Source organism: Myiozetetes cayanensis, unplaced genomic scaffold (assembly GCF_022539395.1).
Source record: "Myiozetetes cayanensis isolate MyiCay16 unplaced genomic scaffold, myiCay2020 scf22, whole genome shotgun sequence".
Lineage (NCBI taxonomy): Eukaryota > Metazoa > Chordata > Aves > Passeriformes > Tyrannidae > Myiozetetes > Myiozetetes cayanensis.
The window spans coordinates 7,155,461-7,183,434 of NW_026087434.1; the positions used below are offsets into that span (position 1 = coordinate 7,155,461).

At 55.1% G+C, this 27,974-nt stretch overlaps 2 protein-coding genes across 2 annotated transcripts in view; one reads left to right on the forward strand and one right to left on the reverse strand.

Moving 5' to 3' along the window:
* Positions 1–213: 213 nt before the first annotated feature.
* Positions 214–8,031, forward strand: SPHK1 (sphingosine kinase 1). The gene is made up of 5 exons (XM_050319041.1): positions 214–713; positions 4,570–4,719; positions 4,968–5,062; positions 5,298–5,413; positions 5,907–8,031. The coding sequence occupies exons 1-5, from the start codon at positions 296–298 to the stop codon at positions 6,688–6,690; spliced, it is 1,563 nt and encodes a 520-aa protein (XP_050174998.1). The 5' UTR covers positions 214–295; the 3' UTR covers positions 6,691–8,031.
* Positions 8,032–8,568: 537 nt separating this feature from the next.
* Positions 8,569–27,974, reverse strand: part of UBE2O (ubiquitin conjugating enzyme E2 O) — a 61,894-nt gene continuing 42,488 nt past the window's right edge. Inside the window, exons 7-18 of the mRNA XM_050319022.1 lie at positions 27,823–27,932; positions 26,902–27,052; positions 25,627–26,123; positions 22,762–22,916; positions 21,722–21,834; positions 20,525–20,650; positions 19,347–19,436; positions 16,414–17,071; positions 15,403–15,539; positions 14,707–14,910; positions 13,964–14,021; positions 8,569–12,481 (exon numbers count right to left, since the gene is read on the reverse strand). Of these exons, the coding sequence (XP_050174979.1) occupies positions 11,721–12,481; positions 13,964–14,021; positions 14,707–14,910; positions 15,403–15,539; positions 16,414–17,071; positions 19,347–19,436; positions 20,525–20,650; positions 21,722–21,834; positions 22,762–22,916; positions 25,627–26,123; positions 26,902–27,052; positions 27,823–27,932 (3,060 nt within the window). The 3' untranslated portion in view covers positions 8,569–11,720. The remainder of the gene's footprint in view (positions 12,482–13,963; positions 14,022–14,706; positions 14,911–15,402; positions 15,540–16,413; positions 17,072–19,346; positions 19,437–20,524; positions 20,651–21,721; positions 21,835–22,761; positions 22,917–25,626; positions 26,124–26,901; positions 27,053–27,822; positions 27,933–27,974) is intronic.

The window sequence follows — 27,974 nt, forward strand, 5'->3', positions numbered from 1 at the left end:
CCCGCGGCGTCGCTTTGCCCCCGCCCGTCTGCAGAGCCGGTTCCCCCCGCAGCCCTGCCCGGAGCGCGGGGCGGCGCTTGGGGAAACTGAGGCAACGGCCGGGGAGGTGCGGGGGGTGCCGGAGCAGCCCCGGGACGGCCCCCCTCCCCGCCGGGGGAAGGGGTGGCTGGGGGGGTGGGTGGGTTAAATTTTTATGAATGGGGCCGCCCCGCCTGCCATCGCCGGGCGTCAGCAGCGAGCGGCGGCGGGCGGCGCTCCCCGGTGCCTCCCGCTCCGCTCCGCGCCCGCTCCGCCGATGGCCGCCGGCCGCCGCGCTCCCCCGGAGCCCGGCGGGGGCCCGGTGCTCCTCCAAGGCATCTTCGGCGCGGGGCCGGCCCCCGGTGCCGCCGCCTGCTCGCTGTCGCTGACGGCCCGGGAGCTGCAGGTGCGGCGCCCCGGCGGCTCCCCGGGCGGCTCGGCCGGTCCCGACGCCGCGCTCCGCCTGGCCGACTGCGTGGGCTCGGCCGCCTTCCCCGCGGCCGCGGCCGCCGCCTGCTTCTCGCTCGTGTGTTACCCGCTGCGGGGGCCGCGCTGGGGGCCGCCCGCCCGACAGCGCCTGGAGCGGACCTTCCGCGTCTCCCGGGGGCCCGACGCCGAGGGCAACCTGCGCATCGCCCAGGCCTGGAGCCGCCGCATCCGAGAGCTCGCCGTGCCCGCCGTGCCCGCGCAGGACGGTGAGTGCCGAGCCCACCCCCCCCGGGACCCCTTCCCTGCGCCCCCGGGGCTCGCCCCGTCGGGGCTGTGCGGGGGTCGGGGCCGCTGCGCCGCCCGGCCCCACGCGGGACGGCTGTTGCCGAGCCGGGAGCGCTGCGCGGTGCTGAGTTCCACGGGGGGACACACACGGGGTCACCCGGACCCCCCCGCGCCCCGGAGCTTGGAGGGGACAGGGACATCCCGGCGCGGGGCTGCGCCGGGGGTGGCTTCTCTCCCCCTTTCACCCTCAGTTTGGAGGGGCAGCAGGGACGTGGTCGTGCCACAGGGGCCCTTTGCACGCACACACCCACCCCCCCTCCATCGCTCCCGTTCGATAACTCTAAAGCTCCAAAGGGCAGCATGATCCAAGGAAAAAAAAGTAATCATTGCTGACGCAGGCAGGACGGGAGCCAGGCACTGTCCCCTGTCCCCAGCAGGTCCCATCCATCACTTGGGATTTGGGGACAGACAAATGCTCCCCGGGACCCCCCGGGGCCCAGCGGGGTCCCAAGGCAGCCCGGAGGGGTCTGGGTTTCTGATCCCTCTCCCCGCTGGAATTGCCACTGTCTGGAAGGGGAGGGTCCGGCCCGGGGGCCGCATCCCCCAGCTCCCGCAGGCAGGGCAGGGCGCGCTGGCAGATAGTTGAACATCTGAGCAGAGATTCAATTATATGCACTACTTCATTTATTTGGCTGTCCAGTCGCTCTGATCAGACTTGGAAATTAAGAGGCATGCGGTTAGAGGGATCCTGTCAAATCACATTTAGCCCAGCTCTTCCCTGCTTGGATTTTAAAATGCAGCTTTTTTTTACATGACCTGCAGCTACAAAACAACTTTCTGCTCCTCTTCCTTAAGAATAACAACAACAACAAAAAAAAAATCCGGTGGAATGGGGTGAGGGCAAAACCAGTTCCCCAGCTCTATTTCCAGCCTGAACTCTGCAGCTGAAAGTCTCGGAGCGCTTTCCAACCCTCTCCCTGTGAGCAGGCAGTGCGAGGGTGCTGGGGCAGGAGCAGCTCTTTGCGTGCGGGGGCCCCGGGGGAGCCTGAGGAAGGAGGACGGGAGAAGGCGGTGCGGAATTTTGCAGTTATTTTTCTCACTGAGGGCCGGCAGGATTTGCAAACCTCCTCCCACAGTTTTGGGACAGGGCTAAAAGAGCCCCTTTGCCCACACCCTGCGCTCGCACGTGCCGGTGGGGAGGCCTGTGCGGGCAGATAAGGCCGTGCTGGGGAAGCTGCGTGTGAGCGAGTCCGTGCAGAGCAATCCTGTCACCCTGTCCCCACCGGGAGGGGACCTGGGAGCCACCAGTGATCCTGTCCTGGTGTCATCTCAGCTCCATCATCCTCTGGGATGAAAGCCCTGCGGAATGCTGCAGCAAGGATGAAGCTTCCCCCTTCTTATTTCACCCCAAGGGATAAACGAAAAGTCCCTCTGCAGTTGATGACCCCAAAGCTGGGGCTGCCCGCGGAGGGCAGGGATGTGTCCCAAACTGCAGCCATCTGGGAGGGAAGAAACTGTCCCCAGGCTTGTGTCCTGGCAGGGAAATCCAGCCCCAGGGAGCTCAGTCCCAGCCTTATACCAGCCTGGCATGCTGGTTCCTTGTGCCCAGAGAGTTTCTAGAAGGATGCAGGGACGCAGTGGAGTGGCTGGGGCTGCAGACAGTGGGGCTATGGCAGTGTGGTCCCGGCCTGAGCACGGCCAGGACACGTGTGACATGGGGGGATGTGGGCAGAGGGACTGGAGCAGAGTTTGTGGACTGGCAGCAGCCAGAGCCCCTTCCTCCTGCTGACTCAGTGTCTGCTCTGCTCAGCATTTGAGGCTGAAAGCGACCGCAGTGTGCCGGGAAGTGGCTCAGCCTGGCTGGGATGCCAGGGACTGGCCGGAGTTGCGCAATGGGAAGGGATGCTCTGAAATCCGTGTCCCCTCTGAGCATCGCCGCTGCTGGGCTCCAGCTCTGACCCAGCACCTTCCAGTCCCGCCATGGGGCTGAGCCTGGTGCTGCTGATATCCCTGGTCCCTCACTGGGATCACATCCTGTCACTGTTCACACCCTGATACCAGCAGTTTGCCCCTTTTGATGGAGTCATGGCCTCCCTCTGTGCCCTCCAGCCAAGGATTGGGTCCTTGGGGTCCCAGCCATACCACCCAGAGGTGGCCACGGGGCAACAGCCACAGGTCCAGGCAGGATTTTCAGGCAAGACCCGACTGCAGCTCCGTGTGCGTGGTTAATGATGTGCCTGGTTAACAGTGGGGGGGTTAAAAACTGCTTTTATGTTCTTGAAGCGCCTCCTGCTCTTATTCTACATCTTCCAAGTTTGGAGGGGGAAAAAGAAAGAGAAAAGCCCCCCATCACCTTCCTCCAGCAGCTGGGGTTTGAGCCCACACCCGTGCCTAGGGGCTCGTATGCATTGTAGGGGATTTAATGGCTGTGAGGGCCAGGGAAGCTCCAGAGGGGAGGGAGCAGGGCAAGCCCAGCCCTGGGGTTACTGCCTGTTATCCTGACCCGAGTTGGAGTGGCCTCTGCTCCGGGTGCTTCACTGCTGTCCCCGAGGGAAGCCTTTCCCCTCTCGTCTGGCACCCACTGATAAGGGGCCGGGAGTGGCAGCGGGGAGGGCCAGCCCGGAGCCAGCACCCTGAGCCAGGCTCAGCCCCACTGATCGGCCTCTCGCACACAGATCTTGCCTGTGGACTCAGTGGGATGCTCCAGTTGCATGGAGCTCATGGCCGTGACTGGTGTGATGCTGGGTGTCACTCAGGGGAGGTGACATGTGGTGACCTCCATCGCCCAGGCTCACCTTTCCCCACCACCATCCCCAGAGTGGGTGGCAGGAGGGGGTTTTAGCTCTAAACCCCCATCTGGTGTGTTCAAACAGCTCAGATCACTCCAGATGAGGTGGGGGCAGGCGGACACCCCCAGCCCCCTTGAGTGCCTTGAGGGGGGGTTCCCAGCCCAGGACAGTGCTGGGAAATGCCTCTGCTGTCCTGACTCAGCAGCTCTTCCTGCTGAGTCAGCAGATGCAGCCCTCGTGCTGTCCCACAGAGCCCATGTGCTGGGGTGGGCACCCACCAGGCACTCACCACCCCCCTGGGGCCAGATCACAGCTTAGGGGGCCCAGAGCTGGTAGGGACACCCCAAAACTCCCCAAAACTGCCTTCACCCTGCAGAGCCAGGGATTTCCAGAGCCTGAGTAGTGCTGCCCTGTTCACTTCAGGGCTCGGGGTGCCCCAGCAGCACTGAGGGGTCCTGCCCTCCTTGTCCTCCCTGTGCTTCCCTCGCAGGGCAGCTCAGTGGGCTCTCCCTGTCCCCCTGCACGGGGACCACTGGGCTTGGGGAAGGTGACGCTGGAAGCAAAGAGGGGGGAGGAGAAGAATGGAACCCCTGCCAGGCTTGTAATTACAACCCGACTGAGGCCTCACACGCGAAACCTGAGCCCCGTGGGGAGCAGGGGAGGCAGAAGCGTCCGTCTGCCGGCTCAACTGGCTGCCCTGGCCCCGCTCCATCGGGGGGGATGTGGGGAACTGGAGCCCTCTTTCCCCTGCTATGGCATGGCTGGGGTGCTGCAGGGCCCCATCCTGGGTGTGGGGGAGATCAAGGTGAGGCCCTGCAGGCCCCCATATCCCATCTCTGCTGCTTCCTCAGCATTCCCAACAGGGACTCTCCATCCTTGCTCACCCCCCATAGCATCTGGGTAGGGAATGCCGCCCAGGGAGCTTGTAGGGATCAGGGAGGAGCTTATAAGGATCAGGGAGGGCAGCTCCCCTTCCTGCAGGGTTTTGGCAAATGCTGCCTGAGCAGTGCCCTGACCCAGCACCCTGAGCCCCCTCTCTCCCCTCCAGGTGACAGCTATGGGGTGCTGCCCCGGCCCTGCCGTGCTCTGGTGCTGCTGAACCCGCAGAGCGGCTCCGGCCGCGCCCTCGACGACTTCCAGGCCGTGGTGCAGCCCATGCTGGCCGAGGCCGAGATTGCCACCACCATCTTCATCACTGGTGAGCCTGCCAGCAGCTCCCTCCTCCTCCTCCTCCCTTCCCTGGGATCTTACCTGGGCTCCTCGGATGGCCTCGTTCCTCCTGCGTCACCACAGCTCCGGCTCCTGTGGGTTGGTTGTGCTCAAGAGGGGTGAGAGCCTTGCCTGAACCCCTGGCTGGGACCCCCCTGGGGCTGGGGTCACTGTCTGGGGGGTGGCAGCAGGCAGTGCAGAGGGACAGAGGGTGATGCTCGAATCTCTCCCCTGCAGAAAGACCCCACCACGCCCATGAAAAGGTGCGGGATGAGGACCTGTCGCAGTGGGACACGCTGGTGGTCATGTCCGGGGACGGGCTGCTGTATGAGGTGAGGGGCACCGTGGGGTGCCTGGGCTGGGCAGAGAGCCAGGAGAAGGGGGGTGTCTGGGGCAGGAGCCAGTCTCTGGTATGAGGAAGGCAGGCAGGGAATGGCAAAGGAGAGATGGTGCCAAGCTTGGAGTAAAACAGCCATGGCTGGCCTGGGACACTGTGACTCTTTTCCACCTGGGCTGGGCAGGGGCTGCTGGAATCCTTGGGTACCACAAATTCCTTCATCCCTGCAGGTGGTGAACGGGCTCATGGAGCGCCCGGACTGGAAGGACGCCATGAAGAAGCCGCTGTGCATCCTGCCAGGAGGCTCCGGGAACGCCCTGGCTGCCTCCATCAACTACTATGCAGGGTGAGTCCTGGCCCCGTGGGTCACCTGCTGTCCCCACTGGGCTGTGCTGGCACCAGGTGGGGGAAGAGCAAGGCTGTGCAGGACTCTGGCTCAGGGGAAAGTGTGCTGGGATGCCCAGGGGTGCTTGTCAGGGTGGGTCCTCACCTCCCCACAGCTCAGTGTAGAACAGCCCCAGCTGTGAGCATGGGATTGCATCCTTGTGTACCCATGTCCCCCCACTCCCTTTCTCCTCTCTGGGCTAAAGGATCCACCCCAGGCACAGCCAATCCTGCTGTGGAGTGGGGGGATCAGGATTGTGGGGACTCGGTTCCCTCTTTCAGGAACTGGTTTATCCTTCCCACTTGCAGCTAAACCTCTCCCAGCAGCTGTCCCTGAGGGACACTTTCACCCAGCTGGGGTATGTCCCAACCATGACAATAAGGGTTTCCAGGTGGATGCTGGGACAGCAGGAGTGGCCCCGAGCTCCAAACTCACCCTCTCCATCCCCTCGCAGCTACGATCACGTCGCCAAGAAGAAGCTGCTGACGAATTGCACCTTCATCCTGTGCAAGGGGCTGCACACACAGATGGACCTGGTCTCACTGAGCACGGCCTCGGGCAAGCGCTTCTTCTCCTTCCTCGGCTTCGGCTGGGGCTTCATCTCGGACGTGGACATCGACAGTGAGAAGTACCGCTGGCTGGGCAGCGCCCGCTTCACCCTGGGCACCCTGCAGTGCCTGGCCAAGCTGCGGGTGTACCACGGCCGCCTGTCCTACCTGCCGGCCGGCCCCGAGCAGGGCAGCGCCCCGGCCCCCAGGGACCCTTCCACGCCTGTCACCAACGGCCAGGCCGGCCACGTCCTGGTGCCAGCGGGGACCGGCGCGCCCGCTTCCCTGCCCGCCGACTCGCTGCTGGCGCCGCTGGGGCAGCCGGTGCCGGCGCACTGGACCGTGGTCCCCGAGGAGGAGTTCGTCCTGGTCTACGCCATCTACCAGTCCCACCTGGGCACCAACCTGCTGATGGCGCCGGCGGCCCGGCTGCACGACGGCTGCATCCACCTCTTCTACATGAAGGCCGGCATCAGCCGCGTGGCGCTGCTGAAGCTCTTCCTGGCCATGTCCAGGGGGACCCACCTGGACTTGAACTGTCCCCACCTGTGCTACGTGCCCGTCCGGGCGTTCCGCCTGGAGCCGCGGGTGGCCGCGGGCATCATGACGGTGGACGGCGAGGCCCTGGCGTGTGAGCCCGTGCAGGGCCAGATCCACGGCCGCCTCTGCCGCGTCGTCAGCGGCTCCTGAGCTCCGGGCTCGCCCTCCCTGCAGCGCTGAGCTGCCGGCACGGCCCAGCACGAGGGTGGCAGAGCCTTCCTCCCACTCAGGAACCTCCTCCTCCTCCCGTAGCAATAGGTCCTTGGGGGCTGCGGGACTCGTCCCCTCGCTTGCCCCCACGCTTAGCTTTACCCTCTCGGGGACGTCCATCAGGGCTGTCCCAAACACGAGCCACGAGCCCCATCAGGTACTCGGTGCCGGCGAGACGCCAGCGTGTTTCATCCTGGTACGAGGTCCCGGCCCCAGGCGGCTGCGCCGGCACAGCCCCGTCCCCTCCCCGGCTCGGACGCACACGGTGGCATTGCTCGTGTCCCCGCCCGCCGCGGAGCCACTGCCACCCCCCCAGGGATGGTCAGGACCAATAGACCTAATACAGGAAACCGACTTTTTTTAAAAGAATGTTTCTACCCAAAGCTTCCTGTAGAAGCAGAGTTTATTCTTGTGATAAATGCAATAAATATCTAGCGTTTGCAAAAAAAAAAAAAAAAAAAATCACCCTCCGGGGTTTAAATCCGAGCTCATGGCTGGTGTCAGGGGCAGGGCTGGGCTCACACGCAGCTGTCAGGACGGGTTTAGCTCAGCACCGTGGCCCTTCTCTCCCTGGCATCCTGGGGCCAGGACCAGCACGGAGCGATGGAACCAGGGCAGATGCCGAGGAGGCAGGACCTGGGACGACATTGCTGCCACGCACCCCGGTTTTTGGGGTGTGTCGATGCCTCCCGGCTCAGCCTCACACTGTGTCTGATCGAATCCAGGGAGCTCAGCCCTGCAGTGGCACTTGGGGACATCTTGGAGAAAGTGCAGTGCCTCCAGGGGAGGGCAGGGAAAGGCTCATGGAAGAGGTTCAGGGAGGGGGTCGTTGGAGCCGAGGGGTTTGACTCTGTGCCGGGAGCAGGGGCCCTGTGAGGGGCTCTCAAATCCCCTTTCCCGGGCAGCGCGGGGCCAGCTGGAGCCCTGCGACAGGTCCCTGCCCGGGGGCTCGCCTGGGGGGGATTACTCAGCCTGTTTGGTATAAAACTGCAATAATTAAACCTCATTTACAGCGCTCAAGTACAAAGTAGAAGAGTAAACAGCGTTGGCTGTTTGCATTTATTCATCTGCAAACTATGCAATTAGGATGGCAGATCCGGGAAAGAAGAGCACGATTGTCCTCCCCCCCTGGCCCCACTCGCTCATGGAGAGCCGAGTTCCTGTCCCTGAGCCAGCAGGGCAGGCGGCAGCTGGGAACCACCTCCCAAAATAAAGTTATTTCCCCCGTGGCACTGGGCCAGGTGTAAAAACAGGCTGAGCAGTAACTCCCTAACCCTCTTGAGCTGCTGGAGGGAGAGCCCAGGGCAGGGGACACACTCGGAGCTCTTGGCTGTCTCTGCCGAGTGACACAGCTCAGCAGAGCGGAGCCGTTCAGGCTCACAGCACCTGAAAGGCTCCCTGGAGTCTCCCCCGGGAATGGCTGTGTGCTCCCGGCAGCGGCTCGGCTGGGATCACCCTCGCCCTCTCCTTTCCCAGGTTTTGCTGCACATCTTTTCCATCACCCATCTGCTTCCAAAACCTGTTGGGCAGCAGGAAGGGGCTGATCCTCCCATCCAGCCCCTCGCTCCCGGCACCCGAGGGAGGTGGCAGAGCTGCCGCCCGCCCTTCGAAATGTTTGAACAACTCCTGCAGATCCGCGAGTCTCAGCACACCAAGACACTGCTCCTGCAGGCAGAGGGGGTGCAGGGAGGGCACCCATGGGGGGCGAACACGGCATCCCCCCCATCCAGCCCAGAGCCTGGCACAGGGATGTGCCAGAGAAGTGCCAGAAACACGGCAGGGGGTGGGGAAGGGAAAGAAAGAGACAGCAGTCATAACTACTCACAGAGGCAAAATTTAATGGCAAGTCATCTTCCCTCCTTTATTACACCTTGGTTAGCCAAACAAACAAAAAAAAAATCTGCAGGTAAAAAAAGTTTTAATGGTCACACAGCACTTTATACATATATCGTAAGCAACCAAGCATCCACATCTGCACGGGAACGACACACCTCTAAGCATGGCCTCAATAGTCAGGTCTGGGTTTTTTTTTAATTCATTAAATACTGTACAGAATCAAGGCTACAAACTGATTTTGTAATGCTTCTTCCCCAACCCCAGCACTTAAAACAGTTACAGGCTGCTCTCATTTGTACATCACACAGTCGTGTAGCCAGTTTTAAGGCTAACAATATGCATCATGCTTTGGCTTTTTTTGTGTGTTTTTAAATTTTTTTTTTTTAAGGTTTTAGCCTTTTAAATTTTGTTACCCTTAAATATTACATACATACACAAAAAAATTACATAGCTGCAGTGTGCTCACCACCAACCTCATCACCCAGGAGCTTCACATTATCAAAAGCTTTAGAAAATTTTGTAAACCTCTGTGCACGCTTGGGTTTGGGACAGCTGCAGAGAGCGAGCGATGCCGGGGGGAGCAGCATCCCATTCCAGAAGGCCTCACACACCTCCTCGGAGGGGAGCCCCAGCAGCCTGTGCAAAAGCTCTTGACTAGGATCAGAGACTTTTTGGGCAAAGGGGAGGACACGCTGCCTGCCCAGCCCCTGCCCTGTGAGATGAGAGCTGCAGAGAGTAAAGGGGGGGACACAGTGGAACCCTACAGCTCCTCCACTCCCAGAGGGTTTCTCCCTCCCTCTCTCCCTGTCCTGTGGGGGCTCAGGGCAGCCACAGCCCGGCACTGGGGACAGAGGAGGTAGTGTCTGTGGATCACCAACCGTGGTTTTGCCTGGAAGAGGTTTAATCATCAGTGGAACCAGCCTCTCTGCCTGCCCTTCCCCTGCCCTGGAGCAGTGGCCTCACCCCTCGGCCCCAACACTCTGGAGATGCCCCCGTGCTCCGCTCAAAGGGATCCATCCATTCACTGCAGAACAGGGCCGTGGCTGCAGCTGCAGCTCACACTGCCCTGCCCAGCGCTCTCAGCACCTCTGCACCCCAAATCAGGGTCTGCCAGACCTCCTACCTGACAGGCAGGGAGAGCTCCCAGTGCCAGAGCAGAGCCAGAGCTGCTGCACAGGTGATCCACACACAGACCGGTACCTGGAGAGCTCTCGGCCCAGGTCTGCACTCACAGCCAAGCCTCATGTCCTCCAGAGCACCGGGAGCAGAGTGAGCCTTCCACAATCCGGGCAGCGTGGATGGGGACATGGGAAGGGCTTTGTGCAGCCACCCCTGAAGCATCAGGGGGGGCAGCTGGAAAGTGCAGGGAGCTGGGTGAGGGGGATTTGGGCTGGTGGGTGCAGCCCTTGGTGTTTCAGGGTGCAGAAAGCACCACACCAACGTACAGCATTCTCAGGCTGTTCCTTGTTTCTAACCGAGGCCAGACCCTGGCCCGGGGTGAGGGAAAGAGACCACAGCCATGCTGGGCAAGAGCAAAGGAGAGCTTTGGCTCCATCCTTACCTCTGGCAGAGCCATCTGCTCAGCCCGACTGGTCCCTGGGAAGCCTGGCACCGGTGTCTCCCTGTGCAGCTGGAAGGACCAACAGACTCCCCCTGACAGACTGTGCTCCACATGGATGCTAAATGGGTGCCTCTCCCATGCCTGAATGCTGGGCAAAGGCAGTAGTGCTGCAGTGTGACCTCCCAGCTCCAGAAGTGAAAGTTAAGTGTGTGCAGACAGGACCAGAGGCCTCAGGAAGGTGTCTCGACCATGGGACTCTGGCAAGTCACTGCTTCAAAGTGCTCACGGTCACCTGGCTCAGGCACTGCCTGCCCTCACCAGCTGCTTCCCAGAGCGTCCAGCAGTGCAGGGGTTGGGATTAGGGACAGGAAGTGCTGTGCCCACAACACTGCAGGCAGAGCTGACCCACCATGGGAAACACCTGGTGAGAGAAGGAGCTGATAACAGCCCACACCAATGTCTGATGTAACAGCCCAGGAACTGCCACAAACCACAGCTGCTGCAACAGGGCCTCACCACGACACGGCAGCTCCTTCCCTTGGGTGACCCCCAGCTCAAGTGGCTCCAGAACACCCCTGTACAGCTGGATGAGGGAGCAGCAGCCATGCCAGGTCCATCCAGACTCCTGCCAGATCTACAACAGGCCCCAGGATCACTCGCTGCCGCCTGCCCGGGTGAGGAGGGGATCCAGGGTGGGTGTAGTGCTGTGTGACAGCCGGGATCACTGGGAACGGAAGATGTGGATACCTAAGCAAGAAACGAGGGCAGAACTCCGAATCCCATGTATTTCTAGAAGACAGGCATGCATGGTGGGGAAAAGGGAAGTTTGCCTTACTCTGGAGAAAAAGAAGTGGGGATGGCTAGACTTGCTTCCAGGAGAACGAGTGGAAGTTGCAGAACTGGATGGAAACCCCGCAGCACTCCCAGGGCAGCACGAGAGCCAGTGCAGAGCTCTGGCCCTGCCTACCAATCCCAACTGGAACAACCTTGTAGCTATCAGTGAACAACTAAGACTAGAGCAACTCTGTATGGTGTAGACAACTCCAATGCAAACACAATCCAATGTCTAAGTACAGATAAGCTGGGGTAGACTTCATAGAACCCATGGGAACGCCAAGAAAAATGAAAGACTGGGAGGGCATTGCCCTTCATTTCCAGAAACTACAGCAATCCCTTCTCCTGGCTGGAACCCCACCAGAAAAAACTGCTGGGTGTAGCACTGGGTGGGAAGAATCCTTGTGTGGAAAGGTGCCCCAAGATGAAAGTGCAGAGGGAACGTGGCTGCAAGACTGCTTCTGTGCAGGTCTCAAATCTTACCATTGCAGGGTCAAACTTGCAAGAAGAGCACGTACATGGGACAGGGGGAAGGAAAAGGGGCTGGGGGCAAAGAGTTATTCATGCTTAGACAACCTTTCCTCAGAGGAGCAATCAGGCCTACCACCTTCTTTGGAACAAACCAAGCTGAGGAAGAAAAGCTGGAAGGAGAAGCCAGTTGATTGGTAACGGCATTTGCCAATTTACTTTCTGCTGCTTTCCCTTCTCCCCTGCACCTGCCTGTCCCTATCCTGATGGTTTATTTGTCCTCTGTCCACTCTGGGATGTTGGCCCCTGCTAAGGCAGCCCGGTACTGCTGCAAGACACCGCGGATGCTTTTAATGAACCCCTTGGACAAAGGGAAGAGGGGGAACCCAATGTCAGGGTAACCGCTCTTCTCCGGCAGGAAACTCCGGTAGCTCTTTCTCCGTTTCTTTGGTTTCACGCTGGGCTGCGCGGCAGAGTCCTGGGCAGCCTTCCCCTCGTCCGTTCGGTCTCTGGCCAGGTCCCCCCTGGCTTGGCCTGTGCTCTCCGAGTCTGAGTACTGTTGGAGGTCACCGGCGTTGGGCGTCGGGGCCGTGAACTCCAACTCGTCCAGCTCCTCCTTCCCGTCGAGCGCCGAGTCGGACAGTTCGGCGGCCGCCCCCTGCTCCGAGCTGCTGCCGTACTCGGCCAGCGACCCCGCAGCGTCTCCAGGGCTCTCGGCCAGGGCGGCACCGGCGGGGAGGGGGGAGGCAGAATACGCCCCGTTGGCCTGTTCGTGGCTGCGCTCCACCAGCTCGTTGGTCTCCAGCCAGGACTCGATGCGGGACACCAGGCGCCAGCCGTGGCAGCGGAAGTGCTCCCGGATCTCGTGCTCAAAGACCTCGACGGGCCGGCGCAGCAGCTGCATCATGGACTGCACCACCCGGATCAGCGTCATCTCGTTGTAGCAGCGGCTGTTCTCGTAGCCCTCCTGCAGCCCCCGGTCGCTGTCAAAGCCCGCCTCGTTGTAGTAGGGCTCGTTCACCAGGATGAGACCTGCCGGGACAAGGGGACACCGAGGCGTTAAGGGAGGAACACCACCGGGAATTGCCATCCCAGGCTGGCACTGCTGGGCCATGACTCAAGGTCAAGGGCCAAGCAGGCAGCAGAGGCCAGGCTGAACAACCAGAACCTGCAAGATGCAAGGGGCTGGTGTCGCAAGAGGAGCATCGTGTGATGAGGTGGGGATGTCAAACACTACGGGGAGTGGCCTCCAAGATCCTTGGCTGGCAAGAACAATCCTCCACCAGCACAATGCAGAGGGCACACAACAGCAGAGGTCAAAAGGGCAGCAGGGGAGAGGTTTCACAGCTGCTTTTCCTTCCCTCCCACTCCCCTCCTCCGAAAAAAAACCCCACAAACACACCCAAAGCTTTTTTTTTTTCCTCCTCTTAATCAGAACAAAAGCCAATCTTGGGTAACAGGCTTTGAGCTGGCCAGGTCCTGCCCTGTCCAGCACAGTCCCTTCAGACAGGGGAGTTCTGAGAATACTGTGACAAGCCACCCATACCAAGATTTCTCCTGCTTGCTTGTGGTCTAATGAAATTACACGTATGTAGCAATGGCACCGGTGCTGCCAGGCTGCTGGCAGCCTGCCACAAACTGCATTAGAGCTGGAGGAGGTGAGATCATGAGTCTCCCAAAGCCCAGGTAGCAGGAGAGCAGATTTTTTTTTTTTCCCTAGCACCAAGTTGCTCCAGTAAAACATTTAGTATTTCACTTTCTAAATTTGGATCCTTGGCTCTGTAAATGAGAAAAGGCTTTTCTTGTGGTGTCCTTCCCCCACAGGAGGATACAGGTGGACTGTGGGGGTTCAGGGAGCAGGAGTTGCCTGCTGACTCGAGGCAGAAACCCTTGCTCTGTGTCAAAGGTTTCTAATCACAGGGCTCCCTTGAACAGAAAGTTGTCTGTGAGGAAGTTATGTGATTTAGTCTGTCTGCTCTCAAACTGGATAGGGCAGAGCAAAGCCCCATGGCAGGAAGCCCTGAGGCTCGTCTAGGCACACCCCTGATTATTCTCTGCTTTGGAAGGAGCATAAACACCAGCATCATGTGCAAAACATGCCCCATGTAGGATGGGCGGGTGACTCAGTGGGGATAAAAAAAAAAGTCCTGCAAGTGAGGCCCAGTTTAGCAACTTCAACTAACTTTGGTAACTGGCTGAGGACACAGTGGTTCACCTTTGTCAGCTCAGAGCAACAAGCAGACCAGCTCTGTGCTTGGCTGCTGCAGTGAGAAGAAGGGAAAGCATTGTGTCAGAGCCCTGGGATGCAGCCAAAACTATGGGCATGAGAAAAGCTGGCACCTGCTCCCACTGCTCAAGTGGAGAGATAAGGACACTGCTTTGTCCACCAAGGTGAGAGCAAAAGGCAGCACTAACCTGACTGGGGTGGCAGGTCCCAACTGTGTGCCCCCCACAGCCCACATCCCCTCCTCCCACCACCTTTTCCTGTCCCACAGGCTCAGCAGGAGCATTTACCTTGGATGGAGATGAGTACTTGAAGGAGACTGGATTTACTGGTCCACCTTTCTGTCCCCTGAAATGCACACACAAATTTGTTAAAGGGCTGAAGCACCATCAGTTTGCCCTGTGACAATTGCCAGATGAAGTGAGGCCCCAGCTCCTCTGCATTCCTGTTGTTGACAGCCTGTGGCTCACAGCAGGAACAAGGAACTGACTCCAGAAGCACGTGATGTACTGGTGTCCCATCTCAACAACCCACCTCTCCGTTATTTTTTTACCAGCACCACACCCCATCAGGCCAGTTCTGCCTGGAACAGTGTAACCCAACACACCAGGCATCAGCTCCAACCCCTCCCCAGCTACCTGCTCATAACACAATGTCCCTGGCTCCCTATTTATTCCAAGTGTTCAGCTGGACTTTGTACCATGCTACAGGATTTGTCCACAGTGTGGGAGACAGGGATTTAAGCAACAGGATACACCCCATGCTGGTGTTGGCATCTTTGCTGTGGCATAGCCTGGCTGGTCTGACCCCAGGCTACTCATTGAGGATAGGACAGACAAGCCAAATACAGATCCAGAAAAAGCCAAACTCTACCAGTTACCTGCTCCAGGCATCTAAAACAGAGCCCAAAACCACCCCCAGCTCAAGCACCACCCGAGACCAGAAGTCACCCAGGTCTGGGAGGAAGTGACTTGTTCCCAAAGCAGCTCAGCACAACCCCTGCTCCCTACAGACAGATGGATGACAGTGTTACCTTGCCTATCCACGTCCCCAGGAGGCTGACACACACTTTGCCATTGTCATACAGGTTGGGATTCAGTCTCCCACTGCACTGGGAGAGGTAGCGGAAGAGAGGCGGGACCGCGGGGTAGATGTTGGGGAGCTGGATGTCGAAGAGAAAGAGTCCATCTTCGTAGGGCGTGCGTGTGGGCCCTTTGATAAGTGCTGAGAAGAGATCCTGTGGGGGAGAGGCAGCAGGTCAGACACAGGGAAACATCCTCTCACCTTGCAAGGGCTGTATTTACACAGAGGGAGAGCAGGGATGTGATTAACTCAGCCCTCATAAGAGTCAGCTCAAGCAACACATCTCAGGGCACCTTTTTCCCCCCCCTCCAAAACTGCACTCAAGCCTTTGGATCTGCAGCAGGGATGGCCAAAAATCCCCAAGCTGCTCACTGCTGACACCAGCCCCTTTGCTGGCTGCCTGCCTGTCTTCCTGCTCAGCACCCGGAACCAGCTTCCTGACACCAGGAGCTCCTTGTTTGGCCACCCCGACTCGGGGAATGCTAAAGCAGCCGTTTTGGGTAATTACAGCCCTGTTTCACATGCTGCACACATTCCTGCAGCTTTAATGCCCACTGGATTACGGCTAAGCAGGGAATTCCAAAGAAAGTGATCCGGATGCTGAGCCCAGCACTCGCACAGAGGCATTTGAGAGCAGGGCACTTGCCATTCGATCCTCGAAGGTTTTAACCATGATGCCATCGGGCAGGGAGGTGGCCAGGAGAGCCATCTCCTTCCGCACGGTGCTGAAGAACTTCTTTGCTTCTGGGGGCTGGAACTCCATTTTCTTGAAGGCATGGGAATCTGTGGGGCGAGGAAGAGAACAGGATTACAGCCTGCCTGTGGGAACTGCCACAGGTTCCTTGTGAAGGTAAATCTGATCATGTGTAATATGCATCATGTGGAAGAGAGGAGTTAACTTGCTTTGGTGCTGAGCCAGGAGAGATTATTTGATGTTACCCACAAGGTAAAGCAGCTACAACCTGCACCTCCTGTTCTCAGTCCCAACACAACACTGTCCCTGTGCCTCGAAGTCCCACAGCCAGAACAATCCCACAAAGTGATGGCTTTTTCTCTGCTAAAGCGAAGCACAGCTCACATTTTTCCTTTACACACACCTGCAGGTTCAGAACAGTTTGTCCACCTTTCCCTCTCAAGTCTGGCCTGGCTGTCTCGTGAGCACCTTGGGCTCTGCTGTCACCAATGTTCCACACAACCAGATGCTCTTTGTTATTTCTGGCCGTTAATATTGGCAGCACTCACCCACCAAGGACACCCAGCCCAAGAACACCAGCTGTCCCTGCTCTGCCTCTCAGCCAACTCAACCAAAAAAAAGCCTGAACAAACCCTGCAACTTTCAAGGAAGTCTCTGCAATGGGAAGTGACTGATCTCTGCAGCCCTCCTGCATCAGTCACGAGTGTGAAAAAGAGGGAAGTACACTTCTGAGGCTTGAGGAGGTGCAACAGAGCCTAGAGACACCTAGGGACACTGAAAGCCAGGTTTGGGTCCCAGAGCACACTGTGCTACAAAAACTGTGGTAATTTTTCACCCCCAGTTGATGAGCTGTGGAAATGACCAGGAAGAAGAAAAGACACAATTCAAAAGGCCTTGAAGCAAACATTTTGGAGAAGGAAACACTGCAGGACAGCAGTGAAGGACAGAGTATCCCACACTCACCTGGAGCATACTCCAACACAGAGAACACTTCTCCCTTGGCACTGGTGAAGGTGACTCCAGGCTTGCCTCCGCTCTGCTGGCAGAGCACTGGTGTCTCACTGGGCCACTCTGACCTCACTGGTGTCTGTGCCTCTGCTTTTTCTTCCTTCTTCTCTGTCTCCACCATGGCTTCCATCTTTTCCTCCTCAGCAATAGCCACATTATCCAGGGTCTTCTTGAGGTTTTCCTGCAGCTTTTTAATATCGTCCAAGAACTTCTTCTCCCGAGTGGGTTTTTCCAGCTCCACAGTCGGGGAGGTGGGAGAGCCAGTCAGCAGCTGCTCCACAGTCATATTTTTCAGGCTTTCCAAGATCTTGATGGCCTCCTTTAGCTCCCGGAAGCTCTTTGGGGCTCCATCCTTGCCACCTTTCTCTGTAGCAAGATCTGCAACTGCCATAGCCACAGCTCCTTGGACTTGTTCCTCTACTTTTTTCACCTCCTCTGCTGGTGGCTCCTCGGGCTCAAAGTCCTCAATTTTTGGGTGGTCATCATCCATGAGGCCATTGTCTGTCTCCCAGCTGTCACTTTCATCCTCCCACTCCGAGGATGCCCCACTGGTGCTGCCGTCCACGGAATCGTAGTCCGACTCCTCAATTTCTGATTCAATGTTGTACAAGTGCTAAAGGAGAGCAAAGGTAGGTGAGACTCAGGGTGAAGCACAGAGTTTTAGTTGCTTTTAAAAGCAAGCCATGAAAAAGGAGCTTCCATCTGGGATTGGTTGGGCTGTTTCAAACCCTTCCATCTATAAAGGGTTGACTGGCACAGATTATGAAACCACACAAGCCCACTGTTCAAAGTATTGGGGGGAAACTAAGACAAGTTTTCAGTGGGCTGTAGCCATCCTGGTGTCTGGGATCCAGCCAAGGAGGACAGACAGGTGCCAAACAGCTACCTGGGTGCCCCCAGGTTTCTGAACACAGAGCTAGTTCAGAAGGTACCTGGTACCATGTAAGGAGTTGGTATTTCTGGTCCTGCTTCTGCACCAGCAACTGTGCTGGCACAGAGCCCTAGTTTGGCTGCCACTCCATCCTTCCACAGAGACAATGCTGGAACCAGGAACACATTCCCATACCAGCTTTCCTTTTCTGTGGCACACACTACTTGCTGTCAGAGCCTTGCCACGCTGCTTTAGCTGTTATATGTGGCTGCTGCTTAAAATTCAGCTGGGACAATGAAGCCTCACCCAAGCTGCTGAATAAGCTCTTACATAAAATGTTCTCTTGCCTTTCACTACTGGAAACTGAACCCATCCACGCTCCATCCAGCCTCACCTTCTACAACTTGCTTTTGCACAAGCTACATCTCTCACAAGGTCCAACAAGCACCAACACAGAACCAGGGGACCAAGACCACCTTTACAGGGCCATGTTTGGAGTTACAAGATGGGAGCATTTTATCCACATGCTCCTGACACTTGAATGACAGCCCAAAAATCCTCTTAATGTTGTAAGATATGACCCCAGAGGCTAAAGCACATGGACACTCAGTCATCTTGTCAAAGCCTTCAACTGAACCAGCACTGTTGAGCCAGTCCATTGCCACTCAGAGACAGGCAGCCAGTAGAGGTTAGCTGGGTTCAACACAAGTGACTGCAGGCAGGAAAAGCCATCAAAACTCGCTGCCCTCAAAGCTAATCCAAATCTGAATCGGAAAGTTAATTAGCCAGTTATGCCATCTTTATTTTTAGAGCTGAGAAAAAGCACCCAGACAGCTTGTCTCTGGGCACATGGTCAGGCATTGATAAATCACGGTTTTACCAACTGATAATTCACGCTCCTGACATTTCCCCGACTCAAATAATTACGCAGAGGAGCAGAATCGAAGGGACTGGCGTGACACAGCAGGAGCTGCTGCAGAGCCCCGGCACCGCAGTGTGAGAACAGCCCTTTGTGGAGCACACATCAGACCTCTGATTGTGCCTGTGATCCAAGCACATGTGACAACAGGGGGAAGGGAGACAGCAGCCTGCTTTGTACGGCTCCAGTCCACTGCCATAGTGCGGGCATTGACTATTCTACTGTAATTAATGCAGAGCTGCTCGGTTTAAAAAGAAATCTCGATCAAGTGCTTTGTGCTCACAAAAGGCAGCTCTGCAGCGGAGGCAGTGGTGTCACTGCCACAGTGATGGAGATGGGACCCTACAGATACAGGTCGGCTCCTATCTTTAGGCTGTCTGCCTTAATCCAAGGAAACAAGGAGAGAAGACAAGGGATGAAACTGTATGGGGAGTAGTGAGCACATTTACAAGACAGTACGACAAAAAACTCAGAGCAATGCAGAAACCTCAATGGTGCAGTGGATTAGCAGTGTGGTTTGTATCTGTATTTTTAAGCCTGCACTCAAATCTTTTCCCTCCCTGCCCTGGGATAGGATTCCAGTCTGATTCCTAGGTTAGCTAAGGTGACAACTTGTGGCTCTAGCCCAGCCCCTGGAGGAGCTTTATCCAAAAAAACCCACTGTGGTGCCATTTCATAAGCAAGACAGAACATGCAAGAGTCTTTCAGCAGTGCCTTGGTTGGGCAATGCACCAACCTGGACTCCAGTCAGAACAGATGATCCCTGAGCTCTGCAGAGCAGCAGGTGCTGGAGACAAGGAGCAGGGCTGTGGGCAGAGCTGTGAGCATGCAGTGCATGTGTGAAGGCAAAACCAGTCCGCCCAGGCTTTCCTATTCTCTAAATTCAAGAGCAGCGATGACCAATTAGTTGCCCTCCTGACAAAGGAAGGATTTTCCTGTGCTAACAGAACTGGGAAGCTGCCCTGCCATATGGGAATGCAGCAATCAATAGAGAAGATTCTCTTACCCAATAAATCTCTCTACACCCAGAATTTAAATACAAGTGTTGTCATTCAGCTAAAAATTACAGGGATATTGTGAGCTGGAACAGGACCTCACCTGAGGCAGGATGATAGTCTTGGAGTTATCAGCCCACACCACTTCCACCTTACTGCTGACATCCACACGAGCCACCTGTCCAACTGAAGGCTGTGGAGACAAAAGTGGTTTGTCAGTCCCTTTTCTTTCCCAGGCACTTCATGCACAAGCAGGAAGGTTTTGATCAATACATATTCCTGAGCTGGAGAAACACTTAAAGCAACACTTGCATCCTACACACAGAGACCACACAACAGTGCCATGGAGGTGGGGAAAGCTCCCCTCCACAAGGAGCAGGGCACCAGCAGGGCTGGTCTGGCAGGAGATCCTGATCTGTGATCAGGACCAGTGGCCTTTCTGCGGGCAGCAGGGCTGGGGCTGTGCCAGCAAGGGACAGGAATTTCATGGAATGGGGGTGCCCTCTAGTGGGGTGCCCTCAGCTCCCCCCTCCCCAGCACCACCAGGGGCTCCCCACAGAGCACAGGCATGAACAGACAAGTCACAGCTGCTCAGGGTGTGCACAGTAAGGAGCACCTTGCCCTGGCAGCAGGTTATTTAGGTCAGCTGAGCAGGCTGGGATGTTGTTTCATGCTGCTGAAACTAGAACTGCAGTAAGGGCTGCACTATACCTTTTAACCCTTTTTTAGGGCAGCAGGCTCAAAAGCTGGAGGTCTCCCTCCACAGTAAGGGTGTTTCCTAGCAAAGGGTGTATCCCCTACAATATAAGTTGTTCCCTCTTCCTCCCCAGGAGATCAGTCAGCTCAACAAAATTAACATGTACATAACTCAGGTGAAACCCAGAACTCCAGCCTTGTGTTGCCAAGTGAAACTGGTTTCATGACAAATCCACCTTCACTGTTGCTCAGGAGCCCACAGAATATCCTTTTAATACAAGTTACTCTGAAATCCTAAACAATGAGATTGATTCAAAGCCCTCAGGCTTATGTTCAGTTCTTGTTTCAACTTTACTCTTGCTCTGCTGTAGACTGTCATCAAGGTCAAAGGATTTTAAGGTTACATCTCCACCAGACAGAGATCTGATGCGTTACTCACGACAGCAGGGGACATTGACACAAAATCAGCAAGCTAGGGAGTTCAGGATGCCCCTGTGGGGCCTAAAGCCCTCCTATTGACTCTTTTAAGCATTGCCACCAATACCTGGTGACAACGTGGTCACATTAACTGTGCCCAGGACCCACCTCGTCCTCCTTAGCCGTGGCTCCATCCGAATTGCCGATCCGGATCACGATGTCAGTCGTGCGGAAGCGAAAGTCCGGATGATCAGCAATGTCATACACACTCACATCCTCCTCCTCCCCGATCAGCTGCACCGGAGACAGAATGATGTGTCAGCCCCAGGATGCTGCACTGACCCCCACAGCACACCTTCAGCACTTCAAAGTACTTTGTGTTATACTCTGTCCGTGTTCCTCTGCTCCAACAGCCTGCAAGGAGCTGCTCCTGTCCCCTCCTGTCACCTCATCCTTGTAGCACGTCAATCAAGGCACAACAATGAAAGGAAGCAGATATTCTGTCTCATCTGCTCACCTCACCTTTACTTCAGGTTCCACATCCCCACGAGGATGAGATATGTTTTATTCCCTTCTGAACACCCAGATTTCTCAAAGCACTTCACTGGGGCCCAAAGGGTCAGAGTTTACTTTTGAAACAATCCAAGGCAACAGGAAGCATATGACAAAAAACTTGTCATTTAATGGGAAATATCTTTCCTTTGATTTCTCCCGGAGGAAGAGAGCTCACAAATAATGAGAAATGGGTAAAGAGGAGCACAACCCCAGGCCAGACTGATGTTCTGCTTCTGGATGTGAAGGGCCCTGCTCAGCTATGACAATGTGGTCCCAGCCTAAGGCAGAAAGCAGAATGCCAGGTGTATGTGGTTTGAGTCCCCCTCTTGTCTCCAGCTAGGCTGCAGTCTGTCAAGACTCTGGAAAATACAGTGTTCCTACAAATCCCAAGAAAAAGGCATTAGGCTCACTATGGGCAATGGTACCTGGGAGAGGCAAGCATGACAGCATGCAATAGATTAATCCTCTTTCCATGAACTAGCAAAGACATGGGGAGGAAAAATTCTTACAGTGAACTCAAGAAATCAACTGCCTGTGAAAGCTGCAGAAAAAATCTTCATCCATACCAGAGCCTGATGGTTACCACTGGATGTAAACTCTCTGCTTGTTCTTCACTGCCTTGCAGGCATCTATGAATATGAAGTGACATCACCTCTAGCTAAGCCTCTCAGGCCCAAAAGCACATTGCTGTTCCCATCCTCAAGGACACACTACACTGCAGAACTTATTCCCACGCTTATCTGTGTTTATCTGTGAAGCTTGTGCTGTTTTGTGGCTGCTTTCTCTCAGCTGGTTCCAGCAGTCACTCACCTCCACATCATCTCCACTGGATTTCAGCTTGAACCACTTCACCACACAGGTACGGCCGATATGGTCCCCAGACTGCACCACTCCATACAACCCGGGGTCCTGGGAGCTCTGAGCTTTGGGTCACAAGGGTGGGGAAGAAAACAGACAAATCAGGCAAAGGAGCACAGGCTTTGCTCAGTGACTGAGGCTGTCAGCTCCAGGGCTCTCATGGCTGATGCCTTCCATTTATGAATGGCTTGAGGAAAAACAGTTCTTCCTACACAGTCAAAATTGTTGCCAAACTAGATTGGTAGAGCTGGAGCTGATGGGTAACTTGAGTTTCCTCAGACTATGTCCAACCCAGAAGATCAGTCAGAGTATTACTCATTGGAAATGGCCATGGAAAACAGCCTCTGTTTTTGCTAAGTCAGCTTTCCTGCTACCCAACCTGACAGTATCTTCTGCTCCCCACTGTTGAGGGTCTACTACCCCTGCTAGAAAAGGAGTTGAGAGCCAGAATATATCACCAGTATTTCATATCCAAAAGCTCCTAAGTCTCCTTGAACTTGTGACCTTCAATAGCATCAACAATTTGTTTGGTGAAGAGAAGGGATTCAAGAAGATGCCTCTGGATCCCAAAACTTCCCATGAAAAAAATGGGAGGGTCATGATGGACCAGCCACACAGAGAAAGCAGCCTGAGGCGAGCTGTTCATTTCTCTCCTCATTCTGTCAGAGAGCTCAGAGCTGTTGGTACTTCCAAGGAGAAGGTGGGCCACCCCTGCTCTGCAGAAATGCTGAAAGTCCTAACTTGGCTCCTTGCACTTATTCTTTCCACATCTTGCCTGTCACAGTTCAACTCTGGTACGTAAATACAGGCTCTCTGCTGCCATTCATGTTAAGTCAGCTGAATCACTGCCACCCCTGGTAGGTGCCCACCTCAAGCAAGCACTAACAGCTACTTAAAAAGGGTGACTGTACATGAGGGGAGCCAGACTGAACAATACTCTGCAATTAAAAGCATGTTTGTTCCCCGGGGAGCATTGTTTGGACACCCAATACCTCTTTTGTCCACCACGAAGTCGCCGGGGCAGAACTCGTTGTTGTCCAGGTGATGGACCGGGATGAGCTCGTTGGAGCGGATGTTTGTCTCCACGGTGCCGTCCTGCCACATCACGTCAGCTGAAGTCATCGTGGTCACCACCTCCACAGCAACCCTGGGGACACATGAAGGCCACGAGCTACCAAAGGGAATGTGATGCTGCCAATGTCAGGAATCGAGATGGATCTCAGCAACACAAAGGCACACGGATCAGCAAGTCAGGAAAACCCATCTAGGGCCCTGTGGAAGCAGCTGCACAGTGGGCTTTGTTCTGATGGGTTCTCAATCCCTGCAGATGTTACACTGCTGCAAGTCTATACTGAAGGAGGACTGACTTTCCAGGGAGCTCTCTTCTGTTCCTTATGGAGCTAATTAATATCTACCAGCACTCACTTTCTAGCCCTGGCAGAGGCACAACAGAACATTCAAATACTTTGAGAGTTAAGATCTTCTCCACTGGAGCACCTTCCAGCCTGGCAGCTCTGAGGAGTCTTTGAAGCCAGAAGAGCATGAGACTGGAAAGATAAAGCATCACAGCCCTTCCAGAGAGAACAAACAAACCAAAAAGAAAATAGGCAACACATTGACTATGGCTAAAGCAAAAGGATTTTGTTTAAAAAGAGAAAAGTGTCCTTCCCAGCTGTTCAAACACATACATGTGCCTCTGCAGCTCAGAAATTAAACCCAAATATGGTACAATGGACCACACGCTGGTTTTCTGCTGAGAGGCTTCACAGGGATTCTTGAGGAGGCATAGTGCTTGGGGCAGGAGGGACAGAGCCGCAGCCTAGCTGGACAGACTCTTCTCATGAGCCCTCTGCTATTTTCATCTCTCCTACAGCACAGAACAAACCAAATCCCATGCTGACTTTAAATCTTGCCTTTATTTTGCTGGTCAGGCCTTCCAGAATAACAGAAGTGCTGGATTTATGTTGGTTTCAAGTCAAACTGTAAAGACGACAACAATAGGCACACAGCTGTTTGCTCCCAACCCTGTTTTTATGAATGTCAGAGAAATATTTTCAAGTGGAAATATGAAGTTTATAGTAGAGCCAGCACTCAACAGCAGAAATTATCAGAGAAGGGTCTGTAACAGGCCAAGTGTGGTGGGTGATATGCAAACAACATGGTTCCTTGGGGGATACAGCAGCTGAGGATGGGAGTGGAAAGGAAGGCTAAGCAAGAAAACTGTCTGCAGCACAGTGTATGTGGCTTCAAACAAAAAAATCACAACTTGACATTAACAAAAATCCCTGTGTGCCCTCACTAAAAGATATCCAGCGGTCCGTGCGCTGCCCGGAGAGCTGCAGCAGGTCACTCAGTGATGGCAAAGCCACACGCTGAGCTGGCCCCTGCAGTCAGAGCTCCAGGAGCTGACACATCAGATCTGGTGACTAACTGCAGGCAGCCCATCCAGCCTGCATTGCTCAGCAGTGCCTGGCAGCACATCTCCCATGGCCTCACCAGCCTCATCGGAATATTCAAACAGCAGCGACCCCTCACACTGAGCTGTGACCAGCTGCCACACATGCCCTTGGAAGTGTCAGCTGGAGGCTCACTGTGTTGAAAAAGCCTCTATTTCTTACTCTGTGACATGGTCATCTCTGCATTTCCTTGTAGGGAGCTGCCCAGATCCAGCAGAGGAGATCTTAGTGGTGCCACAGGGATTTCTCCCCACTGCCTGAATGGTGCAGAGAGCACCAGGTTCTCTAGCTAAGCTCTCCTTAGCAAAACCTTCAGTAAAACAGAGACACTCAGTGGGGAGTAAGATGTTAAAAGTGAACCAAGAATCCATTCCCAGAACTCTGTCACACGCTCCCCTTTTTTAATTTCACTGGAATACTGCTCTGCTGAGCTTTGCAACCTTCACACTTAATTTCTCCAAAACCCACAAGGACTCAAGGAACAGCTCTCCTTGCCTACAGGCAAAGCTAAAATACCTGCACAAAATGTGAATGAAATTCATGGCATTCTCAAACTACTGGATCCCTTCAATGCTCAAAGTCACTTTCCTGGGAGAATTCTCAAGTGTTCTCTTGCACCAGCTCATTTCTGATGCAGGATCCGTACACAGCTAAGTAGCCCAGGGAAGCAGCAGACAAGCAGGCCAGCTGCCAGATGTCTTTGCATCCCATGAAAACAGTTTAAACATTCTCAAGTTAGGTAAAAGGTAAAAGCTGCTGAGATCCAGCTTTATCTAGAAATGGGCATATATATGCAATGCTCATCCTGCAAGCTACTGAAATTCCTCCAAGACTCTCAAGGAGTGAGTGCACTTAATTCACTAAAAAGCAGCTAATATTTAAAAGTATGCTGGTGGCAGAAGCTGCAGATCTCTGTGCAGAGGGTAAGGATAACAGAGACCACCACAGTGCATCCCCCTGCCAGCCCAGACCACCGTGCTGCTCTGGAGACAGCTCTCTAGGATGAGCTGTCCATCCCTAGCACGGTCCATCCTCAGCCTCTCTGCAGAAGCTGCCAATAAGGTAACCAATTAGTGTCATGTTTAGCTGTATGATCTTTATTCACCTCTTTCCCTGCACACAGACCAGCAGAGCACAGATATGCTGTGGATGCCCTGAGGCACAGCTGAAATAGAATAGCATCAGTGTCACGTCACGTGGCCCCCGTTTCATCAGGAGCTGGACTGAGACCAAGCTGATTCCACACAGGCCACTGCACAGTCATCACAAGATAATTGCTGGTGGTTACTACCAAGCGCTGTCCTAACTCATCCTCCACCTCCATGAGGTGGTGTTTTACACCTGAGAACTTTGATAAGGGAGGTTCTGGTGATTATACGTGCGTTTGGAAATCCAACTCACCTGTCTCCTGGCTTAAACTCTCGTGAAACCTTGGTCTTCTTCTTCTTGTGCTTCCTCTTCAGGTTTTTGATGGAAAGGGGGATGCTTTTCTTGCGGCAAGTGCCGCTGCCACTCTGGGACGAGGCAGTGGAACTCGCAGAAGAGGTGACAGAGCTCGTGTCATCAGTGTCATCAGCTGCCTCATCGTCAGCATCCTGCTCCATGGACTGAAGCCGGTAGTCGGACAAGCCTTCATCCTTCAGCAGAAAGGGAGGCTGCTGCTGTCGTGCTGCTCCCCCCTTCTCCTTCCCTGTTTCTTCAGGCTGCTCCTCCTTTCCCTCCCCAGGACTCGGTGCATTGTTGGAAGAGTCATCCTCACATTTTGATTCAGGCTTAAGATCTTCTGATTTTTGGTCAGCAGCTGCAGCAGATTCTTTGTCAGGGGCTTCAGTGGTGCCCTGAGACTCTGGGGAGCATGACATGATCTTCACTATCTGCTTCTTCAGCAGCCGCCTCACCTGGAGAAAGCAGATGTGGGTCAGAGCTGTGCCTGGACACTCAGCAAGCTGCAAGCCAGCCTGGGGAATTCTCAGCTTTGTGCAAAGCATCACCCATGGGCCCCTGAACATTTCACCTGCACCACAGTACTCTGCAAACCAGCATCTCACCACTGCTCTGCTCTGGAGCAGCACTCACTAGTCCAAGGAAAGTGAGCTTTGCTCATTAAGGTTATTTTAAGCATGTTTTGGACTTTTTTGTTATGGAAGGTCACAAGAGGATGCACAAGTTAATCTGTGTAACAGACACAGGGAGGTCACCATCCACGCTGGTGACATCCTGTTATTCTAGGAACACCACGGCTCTGCAGCCAGCACGTACAAACCATAGCATGACTCACTTGGCCTAGCAAGCAAAGGCAACTTTCTTGTCTCACTGTACCAAGGATTTAACTGAACAGTTCAGCTCCATGAGAAACCTGAGGTCAGGCTAAATGAAAACAATACGTGTTTAAGTCCAGGTTGTCAGGGCACACCTTGACCCCTTCAAGGTGACACCTCTGTGCACAAGGTCCTGTTCATGTTCCCTCACTGTGTTAGCTGCATGCTGCACCCAGTGCAGTCAGACTGCTCTACAAGGTGACTTCCCTGCTGGCAACAACAAGCCATTACTCTTTACAACCATTTCAGGAGTCACATTTCAGACCACATGACTACCAGGAAGATCTCTGCTTTAAAAGCCACAGTGACCAGAAATGCTTAGAGAAGTCAACGCCTCCCCCTCCACCCCTCAACTCACCTTTTTGGCAACTGATCCTTCCCCCAGCACACAGTTCCTCTCAGGGCATTCACAGGTGATTTTTGCAGGTTCCACTTTGTCTGGGAACACATAGAGGCACCTTTCCCCAAGCTGCCTTTGGGCATGGTCAAAGCACCCCAGCCGCTTTACCCTGGCAAAACAGAAGGACAGCCATGAACACAGAGCAAAACAGAACAGAAGCCAGCAGTGACCAGGGACTTCACAAGGCTGGTGTGACCTCAGGCTGGCAGTGCTTCTTCTGGGGTGGCAGAACACCACACCAAATCATTTCCAGACACACAATTCTAAAGGAGGAGTGGGAATCTCACCAGGGACTGGGTGGGACACAAGTCACTCCCCTCCCTCCAGCTCCCCACCCCAGAGAGAGCTGCCAAGAGACATTTGGGGTTTTTTTTTGCTGTCATTTGAGAGCTGCTCTCCTCCAGCTCACGAGCTGCAGGCAGGACCCACTGCACTGTGCTGCTGCTCATCTGACCTCTCTTTTGAGCTTGTGCTGCTGATTCTGGCAGCTGCAGCCTGCAGAGGGCACCAGTTGCTGCCTCAGCACCAGCTCCACACCTGAGCTCCACACCTGAAACCCTGGGTTAGGAGATGCAGCCTGCTCCAGGCAGGAGGGAAAGAACAGACACCACTTTCCTCTATGCACTTGTCAGCTGGAGAGTACTTGGAGGGGATTGGTGGGGTCCTAAGCCTCATGTTGGTAACTCAAAGTGTCTGCTAAACTAATTTGGAAGTTGTTCTCTCACAGTTTTGAAGCTCTGCAATATGCAGGCATACAACAAGGAGAGAAACTCACTGTAAACAGCAGCATTGTGTCTAATCAGTTAGTAGGCATATCACCCTTAGTCTGTGCAGGCCCTGCATGCTGGGAGTGGAAAGGGGTTTCCAAGGGAATCTCACCTGGACAGCTTATCCTGGCTGATGATGGAAGGAGGAGGGCTCACACTGTCAGTACCTCCAGGACAGAAGCTTTTAGTGATCCAAGTGACCTTTAGCTCTACCACCTGTACCTACAGTGCAAAGAGAGAAATGGCAATTTCATTTTTCAGAGG

Coding starts and splice junctions, on each gene's coding strand:
- SPHK1 (XM_050319041.1), top strand. CDS start 296: ATGGCCGCCGGCCGCCGCGCTCCCCCGGAGCCCGGCGGGGGCCCGGTG. Junction 4,720..4,967: donor CACCACCATCTTCATCACTG/GTGAGCCTGCCA, acceptor TCTCCCCTGCAG/AAAGACCCCACCACGCCCAT. Junction 5,063..5,297: donor GGGACGGGCTGCTGTATGAG/GTGAGGGGCACC, acceptor TCATCCCTGCAG/GTGGTGAACGGGCTCATGGA.